The sequence below is a fragment of the Hemitrygon akajei genome, chromosome 1, assembly GCF_048418815.1.
Source record: "Hemitrygon akajei chromosome 1, sHemAka1.3, whole genome shotgun sequence".
NCBI classification, from domain to species: domain Eukaryota; kingdom Metazoa; phylum Chordata; class Chondrichthyes; order Myliobatiformes; family Dasyatidae; genus Hemitrygon; species Hemitrygon akajei.
Window position 1 is genome coordinate 47,237,728 of NC_133124.1, and position 13,977 is coordinate 47,251,704.

At 36.8% G+C, this 13,977-nt stretch overlaps 1 protein-coding gene across 2 annotated transcripts in view; it reads left to right on the forward strand.

The window, feature by feature from the left end:
* Positions 1-13,723, forward strand: part of st18 (ST18 C2H2C-type zinc finger transcription factor) — a 188,604-nt gene extending 174,881 nt beyond the window's left edge. For both annotated transcript variants that reach the window (XM_073042528.1, XM_073042539.1), the window contains one exon: positions 2,190-13,723. In XM_073042528.1, the coding sequence (XP_072898629.1) occupies positions 2,190-2,330 (141 nt within the window). In that variant the 3' untranslated portion in view covers positions 2,331-13,723. The remainder of the gene's footprint in view (positions 1-2,189) is intronic.
* The last annotated feature ends 254 nt before the right edge of the window (positions 13,724-13,977 follow it).

Consider the following 13,977-nt stretch of genomic DNA (forward strand, 5'->3'; position numbering starts at 1 on the left):
CCCTGTGCAGTCCATTTATTTTTTATGCCCAACATGTTCTTACTATGTATCCTACTTTGTTGCAATTTCTGTAAATTTCAGCTTTAAGTCAGCATTGGTCTCGTGTATGTGGGCCCCTGCCACAATATTTTCACAATTTGTTCAGCCAGGCAGGACTCTGCTTAGATATTGCAATTTCATTCATGCTCTTTTTCATTCCTGACTGCATCTCAATTGCACCTCTGGCTGCTGTTTCCATTAATATAGCTATTTTCAATTGATCATTTAAATGTGCGCTCTGCTTTAGTCAGGAGCTGTTTTTGAATTGTTTCTTGCAAGATTCCACAAACTATACGATCTCTCAGTGCATCATTAAACCCATCTCTGAACCGACAATGCTTGGACAATTTCTTCCATTCAGCCACATAAGCTGAAATGGACTTCCCCTCCTTTTGATTGCAATTATGAAACCTAAAGCATTCTACAATCATCAATGGTCTCAGTTCTACATGTTCCTGCATCAAGTTCACGATATCAGCAAAGTTCATTTTGGCTGGTTTGGTTGGAGCTGTTAAACTTCTAAGCAAACTGTATGTTTTTCCATCTATTGCACTTCACAACACTGGCAGTCATTTCTCATTGACTATTTCACTTCCTTCAAAATACTGCCGAGTTCATTCACTACACATCCAGTTAACTGTTATCTTTTTGATGCAGCCAGCCATTTCTTCTTTTTTGTTAATTTATTATTATCACTTGGTACAACTTATTTGATTTTTTTCCATTTTGTGCCATTTTTAACTCAACCGTCTCTCTCTCTCTTTCTCTCCTTCCGAAGAAAAAATGTGCTGCACTTCAACAGGTAGGCAGTAGCCTCAGGTTCATTTTTTAACTTCATCATTGCCACTGTTATGTTTTGTGACTCCAAAACTCATTGAAAGAAACACGTAGGAGCACTGAATACTTGTGTACTTCGTTCCTTTTCTTTTGTGAGGCACTCAGATGTGGCATGGTGGTGAAATTAAATATACCATTCACATACTTTTGCATTTAAACCGTAAGGAATTATGTGAACAAACAAAGAATGCTTAATCAAACAATATAGTCACAATATTACTGAAATATTAAACACACTACAGTAATAACTATTCCTGAACCTGGTGGTGTGAAACTTGAAGATCATGTACATCCTTCCTGATAGCAGCAGTGAGAAGAGAGCATTGCATGGAGGTCCTTGATGATGGATGCTGCTTCCAAAGTGACAATGCTCCTTGTAAACATGCTCAATGGTTGTAGTGGGGGGCTATCTATAATGGACTAGACTGTATCAACTACTTTGTTTCTGGATCAGTGAAGGCTGAGGGGCAACCAGATAGTAATTTATAAAATTAACAGATGTACATAGGGAGTAGAGAGCACATATCTTTATCTAGGGTCAATACGTTTAATAGCCGAGGGTATGCATTGAAGGGGAGTTTGAAAATTCATGGTTGAAATTTCAAAGGTGATGCGTGAGGGATTCTTTTATACACAGAGAATGGAATTGCAATGATGACAAATGTGATAATAGTGTTTAAAAGGCTCTCAGTTAGCACATGATATGAAGAGAATGGAGGGATGTGAATCATGTGCATGCAGAAGGTGTTAGTTTAATTAGGCATCATTAGATCAATTGGTTGGGCACAACATTATGGGCCACAAGGCCTGCTCCTGCGCTGTTTTCATTGTTTATATTGTTTGTTGCCTCTGCCGCTGACCTCCCAGTCTTTGCCACTATTTCCACTCTCTTCTCCATTTGCCGATCTACCTACCACTTGCCAGCTCTTGTTACACAACTTCCTATCACCTTTTTCTGCTGGCTATCTACCCTCTATCTTTCAGTTCAGATGAAGGGTCTGGACCCAAGCCATCAACTGCCCATTTTCATCCACAGATGCTGCCCGAACCCCTGAGTTCCACCAGCATCTTGTTTGTTGCTCCATATAGCTGACTGATGTTGGGACATAAAGTGGGGCTACTATGGGTTTGCTGGTCAGTACTCAGTGGCTGTACTGCAGTTATTAGCACCGAGGTAACGGTGAGAAATCCTCATTCAGTGAAGCAAGAATCAAATGCTCCTTCAAATGTTGCTTTATGTTGTGAAAAATCTTGTTGCATTGAATTTGAACTATATTTATATTCATTGTGCTAAATGTGAATTTTTCACTTAGGAACCAATCAGCGAACAGAATTTTGATTTGTATGTGAACACTCTGACTGACATGTACAGCAGCTTGGAAAGGAATTACACTCCTGAAAGCAAAGCCCTTCTGGAGAGCATAAAACAAGCAGTGAAGGGTATCCAGGTGTGAAACTTGTCCCTGCCAGTTTACTGGTGCTGCTTCTGTAAATGCTAATGACATTTTTTACTTATAGGCAGTACACTTCAGCTTCAAGTGTTTGTCGCACATGTAATAGTGGCATGTCTTAGAAAATGCAAACTCCATATTTACAACAGCCACATAGCAAGACAGAATAATAACCCTAATGGGCTGTAACTTGAAGTAATCATAAAGAAAAGCTAAGTAACATGCATTGAAGCATCAGAAAACATTGCAGTTTGTCAATACTCTGAGATGATGTCGCAGAGTTGCAGCCCCGTATGAAATCAACTTAGAAGCAGAGTTTGGAAGTACAACCATCACGCTACTTACAAAAAGAAACAGCCTTGGAATTATGTAGTGTTTGCATTTGAAGCACAATATATTCACCTAAAATGGCCTTCACTGCAGCTTCAGCAGAGATGATAACCTATTTAGATAAACGGTTTTACACCCTTGCTAAAATAGCAGAGGGTCAAATTGCAGACACACTAAATGTATATACCTTAAGATCCAATTGCATGATTTCAGGGCTGCTTATTTAAAATATCTTCAACCACATGCACCATGTGCAATAAGTAAGGAAGAATGTTGTGTAGTGCTAATTTTTAATAGTTTTCATAGCCAGTTCATGTAGGTCTATAATAGGGCATTGACTTTTTAAACAGAAATTGGAAGGGATGACAGCATTGAAAACACTGCACTTACTTAAGAAATTTTATGTTTGCACCAATTTTCAGTTTTTTATATAATTTGTTGTAAAAGTGAGTGATTAGGTTATTTTTATAATACATTATTATTTATTCTTTTTAATTTAATAATTTGTTAATTTTAATTATGCAAACAATGCTATTTAATGAAATGGTTTTCTGGGGAAAAATGTAAAATTATTCTGCTTATCTGGATTATGGAACAAAAGAAATATACATTTTCTTTTAATAAATGACAATTCCCTTTGGGCTCTAAATGCAAATAACAGACAGAAATTATTTATGTTTTCCTTCTGAATTTCCAAGCAGATTTTATTTTGTTCTAGTCTCTTGTGTTCCGATAAATTTATTTTCTTATTACTGTGTTTTGTGGATATATATATTCTTTACTTTTTATATTGCATTTTTTATGACCAACAAAGCAATCAATTATAAGAATCATGCAAATAGAAGTGTAATGTAAAACACTGCCCTCTTGTGGTAACATGAATTTGGTACATCTGTTTTGCAAAAATTGCTCACCCTGGCTACAGTTCAGGTACAGGCTATATATCAGGGACCACTGTACAGTAACAGAGAAGCTATGGACAAGAAGAATCACAAAAATCACTTGTATGAAAATGTTTTTATGGATTTTTTTAAACTGTAAAATCTCAAAATTCTTGTACACTATATTAGATCATAAATTTGCTACAATCTGCCTTTGTGTGTGAATGGCTTGTGTATATACCCATATGTATCACATGCACATCTATGCCTGCATATGTCCTCATGCATGCATATGCTTGAATAGGTCTAAATGTGCACATATATTTGTGCTTGTGACAGGACAGTAGCTGATGGTTAAAAGTGACTAGAAATACTTGCCTGTTAATTTTGCATATTTATTTCAGTTGATGAAACACATTTTGTAAAACAAATTTTAAACACTCAGTGGTGTTAGGTATAATGTTTGTTCTTTGTGAGTTAGAATATGTCCTGTGGTATATTTGTTTTCTAAATTTATTAATCAAAGGGCTCCTGTGATTTATTTCCCATGAACTGTTGATTAGGATACTCCCACATGTTCTATTCATAGGTTGTCTCATTTGACTCTGTATTACTTCATAATTCAACGTGAATGTCATTTGAGGCATCACTTGAAGGTTATCATACAAGCTGCAGAACCTAATTCAGATCAAAGTTATTCCATTTTTACTAGTGTAGAACTTCAGTTCTTTTGTCAAGATTCTTTTAGCATTATTTACAAGTGACAATTCAGAATGAAATGAAAGTTCTAGAAATTCTTCAGAAATAGCCTCTCGTGTGTTATCTTATAATGGCAATACCAATTTAACAACTTTGCAATAAATGATATTAAATTTACTATAATTTAATATTATTAGCTTGCCAGCGGCAATAACAAACATCTCCCTGCCAGTGGCAATAGGGTATGTTTATTAGCATACCATTTGTCTGTAGCACTGTTGGCATTGCAAACACCTCCTCAATCTTAGGCATTGAAAGCAAATCTTCTGTAAAGTTTGTCAAAAGAAATCCCAATATTTGCCTTGTTCCTGATCTATTCTATATCTATGCTATTTTGAAACATTTAACTGTATACCATATCCTTATGATATTGTTCAAGACGTTCCTTTATGTCTTTTGTACCAAAATAGTTTCTCAGTAGTGGATCAGATGTTGACTACAGGAATTAAATAGTCACCTGTAAGCATTGAAAATAAACAAAATACATCCACAGTTTGCATCAATATGAACCAGTTTCACTTCTCTACTACCCGTGCTTAGTATAAGAGTAAGTTCAGTTTAACCAGGTAAGCAAGAAAGCCAAAAGATGGAGAGAAATGCTAGTGAAGTTGGTGATTGGTGTTGTTTTTATTGACTGCAACCAATTATTCATCCAGGGAGGGTGTCAGTCAGAATTGCCCTGATCTGCTCAGTCTCTCAAAGGACTGGTCTGGTTAAAATTATCCCTATAAATAAGCTTTTTTAAAATGTAATTGTTGCCATCCAATACTTAGACGAATGCTGCTTTGGGATAGTTGATTTCTATTGAATTATGAACAATTTAACACTAGAACACGATCACCATCTAAATATCAACAAGTAGAATTTAGCCCCTATGTTTTGAGAAGAAAGCACCAATATTTAAGAGGAATGGAAAAGTTGCACAGATGCTGAAGGCCTGCTGGAAGTGTGTCAAGGCCACAGATACAGGTCTTCTTATGGCCTCATTTATATATTTTCTCCCACATCCTGGAGAGATGATAGACAAACCATGAAATGTGTGAGAAACCAGGGCAGAAAACCACAGCCTGCGATTTTTTGAGAAATAGGCCAGTGTCCACATAAGAGTGAAGGTCTACTGGAAACCGCCAATAAAGGCGCTTATTTTACAGTCCCATTGCCCTGTGCTGCTAGAACCCTTGATGAAGGATAAGATATGTAGGAGAGTGGGAATTATGTTCTTTTGAGCATCAATGCACGCTGGTAGAGGTACAGAGAGACAGAGTGCAAGCTCCATTGCTGCCTCAATGTCCAGCCCATTTGCTGGGAAGCTAGGACTTCTGCACGACAATACACTATGACATGTATTGATGGAAGTTCAAGTCAAAATGTAGAGGTCACTGTAGTTCAGGTTATTGTTTTTGTTTGATCATTGAATATTTTATGCCACTTAGTGCTTTTCCTGATCAAGTAAATGTTGTTGGGTAGGTGTACTATTAGGTTTCACATTAAGTTTAGAAGACTGTCTGCACTATATAAGCACAAAAAAAGTAAAAATAGAGAATAAAATATATGCCACAATATATTTCAGAGTTTCCTTCTAAAGTTAGCTAACAACACTTCACTACAGCAAATATAAGCATGGTTAAAACAAATAGATTATTTTTTAGAGAAAGGCACTTAATAAAAAGTCATTTTAAAAAAATTGGATAAGTATATGGACAGGAATGGAATGGAGGGTTATGGGCTGAGGGCAGGTCGGTGGGACTAGGTGAGAGTAAGCGTTCGGCACGGACTAGGAGGGCCAAGATGGCCTGTTTCTGTGCTGTAATTGTTATATGGTTAATAACCATATTAAACAGTACTGTTGGCATTATATTTTTCCTTTTAGAAAACTTAAAAATTTAAAGTATCTGAAATTAAAAATAGGTTTTTATGATTTTATGGACATAATTTGGAATTGAAATACATATTCATGACATGTCAATTTGAGGCAACAAAAATCTTACATGGGGCCATGTGAAGGGACGAGGAGTGCTACTGGAACAAGCTCGAGGAAGTGAAGGGCCAAAGCACTCCTTGTTTAAACAGCAAAACTTTAGTTCTTTTTTTTACCCTATTTTTGGGATTAGCGTTTTGAAAATTTAAAAAATGATTGAAATGCCACTGCTTGATACTTTGCATTAACGTTGTGACAACTCTTCAACAAAATTGCCTAAACAATGTTTTTTTACGTGGATGTCTAAATGAAATATATATTCTTACAATTCTTAACAATTTCTCAGCAATATATAGTGGGGAAAATTGTCACATTGACGTGGTTGCAAAGCAAAGACCAAGCAGCACAATATCCTATTCACATTTTTTATCGTAAAGACTAAAGGGACTATGGCCTATAGATGTCTCAATTTATGAAAAATATACTAATTTTGTTGATTTTATGGATTCAAATCAAAATGCTGTGGGCATGCTATTTACTTCAGATGGTGTGTGCACGACAGATTAGTTAAAGAGAATAAAAATCAGTCAGCCGGAACCACTCTTTTAAAAATGTTCCATTCCAAAGTTGCTAATCTTTTCATTGGTGTTCAAAACTATGAATGAGCTCTATAAAATTTATGAAAAGAAGCAAAACTACAAAATGGGTATTCTACTTTACAATAATTTCTCAGTACTATATAGTGAGAGAATTGCCACATCTACTTGGCTGCAAAGCGGAGACAAATGAGCACAATTTGCTTGTACACATCTCTTACAGTAATCTAAACTGATTGTGGCCCATAGCTTTCTCCCTTTATGAAAAAAATATACTAATTTTGTTGATTTAATGGTTTCAAAATTTTTGAGAATACAGAACATAGAACAGTGAGAAATATAAGTAAGTTTTAGGTTAATTGGATGGGTTAGCAGTGGTCTCAAACTTCCAACTGATGCACAAAAATCAAACTTCCCTTTTGCTGTGCCTGCGGAAGGCTCTGATCCACTTCATCAGATTGGCTTCCTCACTAAAACCCCTCTTTAAGATTTGCTAAGTATCTATCAATGGGTGGTAATGATTGGAAGGCAGAGGAACACCAGAAGTATTTTGTAAAATGCTGTCCGCGCACTGGGAACAATTAGCATAAGAATAGAGGAGCAGGTCAACCAGCTCCTCGGTGTGACACACTCTCTCAATATCCTTTAATTCTTAAAAAGTTCAAACACTGTCAGTCTTTACCTTTACAATGTAAATCATCCTCTCTCTTTTCCCTTTGGGTTGTGAATTCCAAAGATTCACAACCTTCTGTAAGAAGACATTCCTCCTCACCTGTGTTTTAAATGGATATTTCCTTATTCTTAAACAATGTCCTGTAATTCTGAATACCCTATGAGCAAAAACATTTTCTCTGCAACCATCCTGAGAAATCTCCACCGAAACTCGAAAATCAAAAGATCTACAGTTGCTGGAAATCTGAAATGAAAATAGAAAATGCTGGAAGTACTCTGCAGGTCAGGTAGCCTCCTTTGAAGTAGAAGCAAAATTGAAGGTTGAAGTCACTTTGTTAAAACCAGAAAAGTAAAGAAAAACAAAGTTATTTTAAGTTGCAGTGAAAATGGAGAGTTTGCATAGCACAAAGGAGTATTTCTAATGAGGTGAAACGAGGGTTGGCATGGTGAAAGGTTGTTTATGAACCAACGCATTGATGGATTATTGAGGGTAGTCAAACAGAGAAAACAAACAAAGAGATATGTAACAGTTGTGACAGAATTCACCAAGACAAAAGATGAAGTGCGGTTCCTCAGTTTTACTTTAGGCCACATTGGAACACAGAGAAGTCAGAGTAGGAATGGGATGAATAATTAAAGTTACAGGCAACTGTAAACTCTCCCCTTAGACTAGGAAACTTGTATTAATGTGGATACATAGATATGAAGTTCATCTATGGATAAAGAATATGAAAGTAGTTAGTTCATAGATATGAGAGCTATTATTATTTTCTATATTTTTGATGTTATCATACAAAATTATTGAAAACATTGCATTAAGAAATGAAATAATACTTATTCAGCAAGATGGTGCACAGTTTATCACACCATAAGTTATAGGAGCAGAATGTGGCCTTCTGGCTTATCCATTCTGCTCTGCCTGCTATGGCTGATCCAACTTCTGTCTCATCCCCAGTCTTTTGCCTTCTCCTGTATCCCTTCACGCCCTGACCAATCAAGAATCTATCAACTTTTGCCTTAAATATAGCCAGGAAGTTGGTCTCCACAGCTGCCTGTGGCAATGAACTCCACAGATTCACCTCTGTCCGGTTAATGGAGTTCCTCCTCATATCTATCCTAAAAGGATGCCCCTCTATTCTGAGGCTGTGTCCTCTGGTCCTAGACGCCCCCACCATTGGAAACATCTTCTCCACATCCACTCTATGGAGTCTGTTCAACATTCAATGGGTTTCAAAGAATTGATTCAGAAAAAAAATCCCTTCATTCTTATGAATTCTGGTGAACACTTAGCAATCTGTAACTCTGGTGGATGTTTATGTCTCCATCTTATGTTTGTATCTGTATTGCTGTTATGTGGAAAGGTCAAGTTATCAAATACCAGAAGCACAATATATTTGTAGGCAGAGCAATTTCACAAGTCTCTTTAAGTGGTTGTCAGCATTGGAAGGGAAGAGTATGCTGCAGGAAATTAAAGGGATTCATGGAGCACTTGTGAATTCCATCTTAATCATGTTCTGTAATTTATACCACATACAGTATCATAGAGACATACTCATTCAGCAAGCAAACAGGCCCTCTGGATTAACATGTGCATGCTCTCTATCAGATAACCATCTATGCTTATCTCATTTACTTGCACATGGTCTGTAGCTTTCAGTGTGTTCGATATTCGAGTGCTTAACTGGATATTAATTAAATGTTGTGATACCTGCCTCCACTACTCCTCAGGGAGCGTGCTTCAAATTCCAACCACTTGCTTGCTAAAAAAAATTCCTCTTCCGATCCTGTCTGAACTGTCGTACTCCTTATGCCCCTTAGTAAAAACAACTTTACTGAGGGAATACGTTTCCTACTACCCACCCAGTCTGTGCCCCTCATAATTTTGTCTTCTGCAATCAGGACCTCCGTTAATCTTTTCCACTCCAAATAAAACAAACCCCATCCGATCCAGTCCGAAATCTCCACCTCAGGTAAAATCCTAGTCAATCTCCCCACTACTTTCTCCACTGCCTTCCTATAGTGCGGCTACCAGAACTGCACTCACCACCTCAGCTGAGGCCTAACCAGATGCACCATAACCTCTTGCCCCTGTATTAATGCAAGTATCCCATGAAAATGCAGAAAGGGAACTCAAGCAGCAAGCTGTTACGGGAGTCTTAATAGTAATCACATGACTTCATGATCAAGAAAATATATTTGTTTCCATTACAGAACATAGTTTGCTGAATTTGTACCTAAAATCTTCAGGCTACCTTTTCCTGCCTCATCAAGCATAGGAATCATTCTGTTGATCCTGACTTCAAATGTCTTTTCCCCTGAGCGGCCCATATTCATACAGACAAGAATCTCACTCAGAGCCTGCCTTAAAGCTGTAACATAGCCTGCCCTTGGGAAATCTCCCAGTGATGTTCCTTTCAGCAGAGTGACAGGTCCAATCTAGCACATTCATTTCACCATGAAGGCAACAACTCAGCAGTCGCGGTGAAACCATTCTTTCTGCTGCTCCCTCTCCATGTTCAGAGCTGTTTGTATTTTATACCGGGGGGAATTCAGGCAGATTGTCCAAATTGCTTCTGGATAATTAATTTTGTGGCTGTTTTGCCTGCTGAATTTAATAATTCACAGCTCAAATTATTTCCTGCCAGCTGTTCTTGATGATATATTTGCATTTAGGAAGTGTTACTGAAAACTTGACCACTTCCATAAAAATAGCTTTGATAAAACATTTCTTCATGTATTTAGTTTCATGCAGCAGTAACGCAGTGTGCACTCACCATCAGTTCTATCTGCCAGAAGTGGTGAAATTACTCATAATACACTGGGCAAAAAAGATTTGGCAGGTAATTTTTCATAACAGGATGGGGTTTGGTTTGGGGTCTTTTAAAATATAAAATACAGCCTACTAATTCAAAGTTACAATTTGATAAATAAAAAAGGCTCAGGGTAGAAATCAGTTTTTGTTGTATTTCTTTATTGAGTGGAAAACTGAAGAGGGAAAGCCCTTTTCTGGGGGCAATTCGCTGCATCAGCTTAACAGTTAAAGAAGCATCAAAAGAGATGGTTTCAGAGGAGCCCAAGGTGGTTTCCTAAATCAACCACTTTGCATGTGTAAATGTGTGGTCTAACCTTTGACAGTAGGAGCCAAATTGGGCTGACCCAAGTTGAGCATAATATCTAACAATGAGCCATTTTCCAGGCAGTAAATTATCTCAAGTGTCTTCATATGGATTCCAGATTATCCACTGTCATCCAGGGAATTACACAAGGGTTACTGCTAATAGAAAATTTTCCAACAATCTGAGCTTGTTAAAATGAGCGTTCTTCCTTATGAGCCACAAGGGGCTCAGTAGCTTAGTTTTAAGTAAGGCATCAGTCCTAATGTCAAGTGAGCTTCAGGTCACTCAGCAATACTCAACACCACAGGTAGTTATAGAGTCAAACATTGACCTAAATTAATTTCTGCCCAGCAAAAGATCTAAAAAATTTAACAATTTTAAAGAAGCAACATATCATGGTCCCGTATTCAGTCTGAATTCTCCCGATCTCCATCAACTGATTAATCAGTAGATCAGTAGAAACCTTGGCAAAGTAGTTTACATGGCCCTTTGTGATAACTTGTTGGTGTCACAAACTAACCGTTGACACGTATGCAATGTAAACCTGAGCTCTGTACAAACTGCAAAGCTCACTCACTTTTGCAAAATACTCAAGACTGTGGTTTGGCTTCCTGTCAACAGCAAGTTAATCCACAAAGTCTTTTGCACAGAGATAAAAATGGCATCAGGACTCTCAGTTTATGTATAAATCCTCTACCTGTGAGTGGTGCAGAAATTCTGGGGGATTCTGGTAGCTCTACCTTGATCTGTTTAGTGCTCTGTTTTCATTTTGGCTCTCAACGTGTTTTTACCAGTAATAGCTGTGTGCTCTCATACAGGTCAGCTCTTCCTTCTCAGGTAGCATGCAAAAGACCTCGGCCCCCCTTTCAAACCTCACCTCTGCTGGCAGTGATCCTAGAGAACCTGTGAGCTAGAAAGCAAATGGTGAAAGCAAGAGATCCTAAACCGGTCAAGGACAGCTGCAGGTGGAATGGATTTACAGACCCAGAAGTAGCTGCAAAGGATTCTGCTTTTAGATGCATGTTTTCAGTCACTCTTCTAAAGTATCGAGCCCAGTTTATTCATTTTTTAGCAGTGGAGTTGATCTGTCCAATCTTTTTGTCACACAACCCTGTTAACGTGTGTACAGTGGAAGACATAAAGTGATGTGCTGGGAGATGCAATTCCCAGTCACTTGTAGTTTGCTCTTTTTCCTTCTCCCCAGCCTATTTCTTTTCACCTTGTGACATTTGTGCAGCAATGGCTCACTACAGCCATTTCCTGCTTGGCTTTTTTTTTCCAGACAGAAAACCTTATGTTGCTTTACCTTCATAGTCTGCCTGGGAGCTGGTTGCAAAACTACCCATAACTCACCCATAGAGTGTTGCAGGGCTAGCACTGACTTACTATTTCCTAAATTGTTAATCCTGTGTTCCATTCTGGCTGTTTTCATTGGGAGCAGTTGTTTTCAGGCCTCAGGTAAGAACCTGGATTTAATTAGGTGATGGGATATTTTTCTAGTCAATTCACAGTAAGGGAGTAAATTCCAAATTCTTAAGCAAGTTCATTTGCTTTTCCCAATAAGTTGTGATCCAGCATTACAGAACACCTGATTGTTCTTTATTGTGTGAATTTGGTTGTATCCAAATGGATCAGCAGATAAAACCAGAGAAGGTCGATGTGAATGGAAGCTAAAACTGGAATGAGCTAATGACCTTCAATATATTTCAATGAACAAAATGTTTTTGGCATAATTTCAATTGGTAGGTAATTAAAGCAAGCACATCTGAATTGAAACAAATATATGATTTGAAGACAGTTATCATAAACTTGTTCTTTGTAGGATAGATTATTAAAAGGGGAAACTTTGCCTAGTACATAAACTGCTAAACCTATTTCAGCAATACATTTATTAATATACTTTCATGAGCTTTCACCAGTAGAATTCTTGCTGGTTCTTAAAACTTTTTGTTATTTGTCCTATTAGGTTTTATTCTGTTGTTTTTGGATTTTTAAATCAATAACCAAATCTCTAAATTTCAGTTTCATAAGTTTAAAAATGTTCATTCTACTTTGAAAGCGAATTGTAATTAGTGCTGCCGTTACAATGCAGAGTAGCTCATTCCCACTTCCTGCTCATTTCCGCTTGCAGTTGCTTTTGGTATTTGTGCTAACGTGCAAGTAACCACCACTGCATCTTTTCAAGTTACTCAAGTCATTCCTGCTGTGACCATTAAAATAAAGCAACTCACAAAAAGTACAGCTTGAAGCAAAAAAGTCCCAATTCATATGGAACTTCAAGGCAAATCTATAAATGATGGGAAGATGTGTCATGCATTGGATTGTTTCTGTTGGATAATGTATATAATACAACACATAGTTTTCCTATGATCTTGCCTTAATATTTGGATAGGTTGGTCCTGGTGAGAATTGTCTGTCATTTTTTAAATTCCCCCAAAAAATAGACTAGCACAGAGCCCCGTTTAAAAAGCACAGAGCCCAAAATACCTACTATTAGATTGTAACTGCTGTCATACTGTATTTGCTGAATAGAGTGAGAATCAAAGAAAAAAATGCTACCACACATGAAAATATTACAGTTTTATAGACATAATATTGTGGTAATATACTGAAACTTAAAGCAAAGCATTGCTTTTAAAGAAATCTTTTAATTTCAGCTTTATATATAAAATATAATTATTTTGTAATTGTCCAGACTTTTGTGTACTCATTCATGACAATTATTTGTAATTGCTTGAAGCTAATTTGAATGTGCTGTTCAATGTCTTGGCTCAGGTATTTCTGTGTAGTATAAATATTAATATTTATTGTTTCCAACTGGTTCATACTTGATGTGTTTTGTAATGTGCACTGAATTGTTGTTTGTGTCAAACTGCATTAATAATACTAGACTTTATTGTAAAATTTGCATTTCTCAGCCCTGATGAAATGTACATTTTTTATGTTTGTGAGGGTTGTACATTGATGGTTCTTCATGTAATTGCTATTTCTTACACAAGAAGACAGACACGTGTATTGAATACTATACAGTTTTTTTTTGTATGGTAGCAAATAAAAATGACAACCAAATATTCTTATTGTATTCATTATATAGCCTTAATAATTCAGGGCTTTAGTGACTGTGACGAGGTAAAGATCATGCAAAATGATCCTAAAAGACAGCCTAGATAACAGAAAAAGACAAGTTGGAGAAATATTTAAAATGTTATCATTGTTGTATAAAAGGACATTAATAATTCATTAACTTTGTGTCTATTTCTTTGAAAAATCTCTTATGAAGATAGATAAATTTACTATGATTCCACAGAACACTTCTTAACCTTGCTCAAAAGACTAGACAGTAAGTGTTGATGGGCTATTTTCTCTACTATTTTAAAG